General features: G+C 31.9%; 1 protein-coding gene across 1 annotated transcript; it reads left to right on the top strand.

The window, feature by feature from the left end:
• Positions 1-2,367: 2,367 nt before the first annotated feature.
• LOC129227911 (uncharacterized) lies at positions 2,368-3,081 on the top strand. Its single transcript, XM_054862531.1, has 3 exons — positions 2,368-2,481; positions 2,683-2,863; positions 2,951-3,081. Exons 1-3 carry the CDS (start codon positions 2,437-2,439, stop codon positions 3,079-3,081), a joined length of 357 nt encoding a protein of 118 aa, XP_054718506.1. The 5' UTR covers positions 2,368-2,436.
• The last annotated feature ends 219 nt before the right edge of the window (positions 3,082-3,300 follow it).

The raw sequence follows: 3,300 nt of genomic DNA on the forward strand, positions 1-3,300 counted from the left end.
TTTTTCTCCTTTTTCAAACATCAAATTGCAGTTGGTTATCTGTTTAACGACATTCTATTGAATGACTTTTCATAGTCCCAGATACTCCACTGCAGTTTTAGAAGTATTCTATTTAAGTACGATTTTTTGCGGTCCCCTGAAAGTCGTTAGATATAGTCAACTGTATTATATTTCTCATCTATTTCTAATTAAATAATTTATTTAATAGTTTTAATAGGTTAACAAGCTGTTTTTAATAGCTTACTCTGCTTAACTTTTTTTGAACACAAATCAATAAACAATCACAAGTTAGAACACATGGGAAAAAGTTCATGTAGACTTGTGTCATTTATCAACTTTAAAAAATACTACTAAGATAAGTAAAAATACTACTTTATCTACTTTAAAAATACTACATACAACTAAAGTTGTATGATTTTCTACTCGATTACCTCTTACAGATGAAAACCCTTGAAACATCGTACAGATCCATACTTCTGTTGTTTCAGTTGTTATTCTTCAGGCTCAGGCTAAACTGAAAAGTACAAACAGAGGAAATGACTGACAGTAAATGAAGCCAAATCTCTCTACCATGTACCATTCAGTAAGGAATTCAGTTTCTGAAGCTGCACGCCCAAAATACTTCTTTAACTGTGGGGGGAAAAAACAATGTAATTTCAATCTTAAATGCAACAATATTACAATGCATCACAATGGAATAGTAAGCAATGCATGAGTTTTCACTGTTTTCATAAATAAATTATTATATTTCTGTTGTCTATTACACCAGGTTTCTACTTACTCAGATGAACAATATAGAATAGCATCCAAAAGGAGAACAATTTTAATAAATTAATATGAATTTCTGCCTTCTGTGCATAGAAAAAAAATCAAGAATAACAAATATCAAGCGGGGAAATGCTTTGCACACAATGCATTTTAACCTGGAGTGCTCACAGACATATAAGATAAACACACCACTTGTGATCAGTGCTTCAGTAGTGGCCACTTCAAGGTTAATACTTGAGAAAATATTCCAGGTCTCCCAATGGATTCAAAAGTGCATCAAACATCATTTACACCTCAATAGCGAAATATTAAATACATTGTAACATTTTACCCGCATCAATTCATATTATTGACATGCAAGGTCAAGCGAAACAATTTTGTAATAGATTAACTAGGTGCACCAATTTTTAAATAAATATTTGATTCTTTAAGAATTGAAGTTTTCAATACTGTTTTTTTGGGCACTTATCTAGTTCTTTTGTGAAACATAAATTAAACTTAATTATTAAAATTTGCCTTACTAATTATCCTTGGGTACTTTTCGTTCGTTCATGCGCGTCAAACCATTGCAGTCGCCTAACGTCATAGTTGCCATAAACTCCAGGTCAAAATCACTAACGATTTAGCTGTTATTTACATCCACTCGACAAGATGCTGTCCATCTTTAGATAAAAGTAGCCTCACAAAAACTGGACCAGTAATGCATTGCCATGAAAAGAAAAAAGCCAGGAATATAATACAAACATTACAGTGCAACAAGAATAACACACAGTAAAAGAGCTATAAAAACACTATTGAAAAGATATTACATGAAGCAATTTGGCATTAAGTATAAAATAATTACCCATTGCTATTTTAATTGCCTGTTGAGCTGTAGGAGCTCTTAGTATAAAAAATGGCAGTTAATGCAATAAATGTATTATCAAACAGAAAGCTGCATTTATGTTGATTAAAAATACATCAAATCGAGGTCCCCAAAACACCAGATATCTTGTTTGGTGACTAAATACGGTTCATAAAACCAATCATCAGCAAACTTAGGGTCATTAATGAATTGCGACACATTTTGAGCAGTGTATTTATTTATAACCTTATAAAACAGCTAATACATGCAAGGTAGTATTATTTTTTAAAGAGGAAGCAACTTGTAAGAAAATTAGATTATATTTCTTACAGTTCGGTGTACTGGTCAACATACAAAACTTATACTCACTTATAGATTTCCTTTCATTTTTGTTTTCTTTCCTTTTTTTTGGCACTCTCGCCCGCCAAAAACATTGGTGTATTTTAATTTGTAATACACCAATTCAACAGTTCCATGTTTTTAACGTGTCGAATATGAACATCACTCGTCAATTTAGCAGTATCTTACACATCAAAATGCACAAAATTCTCTTCTTCCGTAATTTGTCTTGTAAGCTTTCAAATGAGGACGTATGCTGAGCAAACACGAGGCGCAGTTGTTGCTCGCTGGAAAAAACAACGCGAACGTGATCGCCAAATATCGAGGACGTCTGAAACCACGCCAAGTTACAACAAAGGTTGCTAGAAAAATCGAGGATCTTTATAACCGTTTGTCAATTGTGCTGTCGCCTGTCGCGCGGAACGTTTAAAATGACAATTTGGTAGTGAAAAGATTTTGTTGACTGATTAATTGGCATTATTGGAATGACTTCCTCAGAAGAAGAGGTGAGAATTCTTTCACTACAAGAGGTAAGATTTGTATTTGTAAAACTCTTTCAAATCTGGTATGAAAATTAAATTCATTCATATTTCAAAATGTGAGATGTGGTAAATTATGTAATTGTGTTGCAATAAATGTAGCGTAAATTTAGAAATTTAAAGAATTGGTAACTGTTAGACAACTTAGTCTTCTATAATAAACTGTTTCTGACAAAATAAAATATTTCTTAGATTGAAGAATGGATTATTGAACAGTATAAAAATGAAAAGGATAGTGTACCTCGATTCATTGATACTCCTAGGGCCAGAAGTTCTATGTCTAGAATCATTCAACGAAATAAAGAAGCAGAAAAGGATGCCCAAGTTGTTGAAGAGATGAGCCGTCAACTTTCAAAGAAATATTTGAAAAAAAGTACTCGTTTGTTTCAATTTTATCTGTATTTGTTTATTTTGAATTTTGTATTTTATTTTATTTCTTTCTTTCTTTATTTTTTTAAAGCAAAGGAGATCAAGTCTTTACTGCCTGACAGGGTAATAGAAGATGTAAATCCAAATGCTTTACAAAGGATTGAAAAAATTGCCAGAGTAGCCAACATTATGAAATGTAAATCACCTTTTTCAACAAAGTAAACCTTTTGCTTATCATTTATCTTTTGCTTTTTTTTTAAAATTCAATGTTTCAGGTAACTAAAAAATCTATTCAGCTTAAGCCCATTCAATTGCAGCATTCAGCCCAATTTGTTTAAAAATAATTTTAAATTATAAATTTTCTTTTCAAAGAAACATGCTCATTATGACAAAGCTACTGTAGTAGCTAAACAACAGGGTGGCGACAGAGCAGGGAGATCA

This window comes from Uloborus diversus, chromosome 8, assembly GCF_026930045.1.
Source record: "Uloborus diversus isolate 005 chromosome 8, Udiv.v.3.1, whole genome shotgun sequence".
NCBI lineage: Eukaryota > Metazoa > Arthropoda > Arachnida > Araneae > Uloboridae > Uloborus > Uloborus diversus.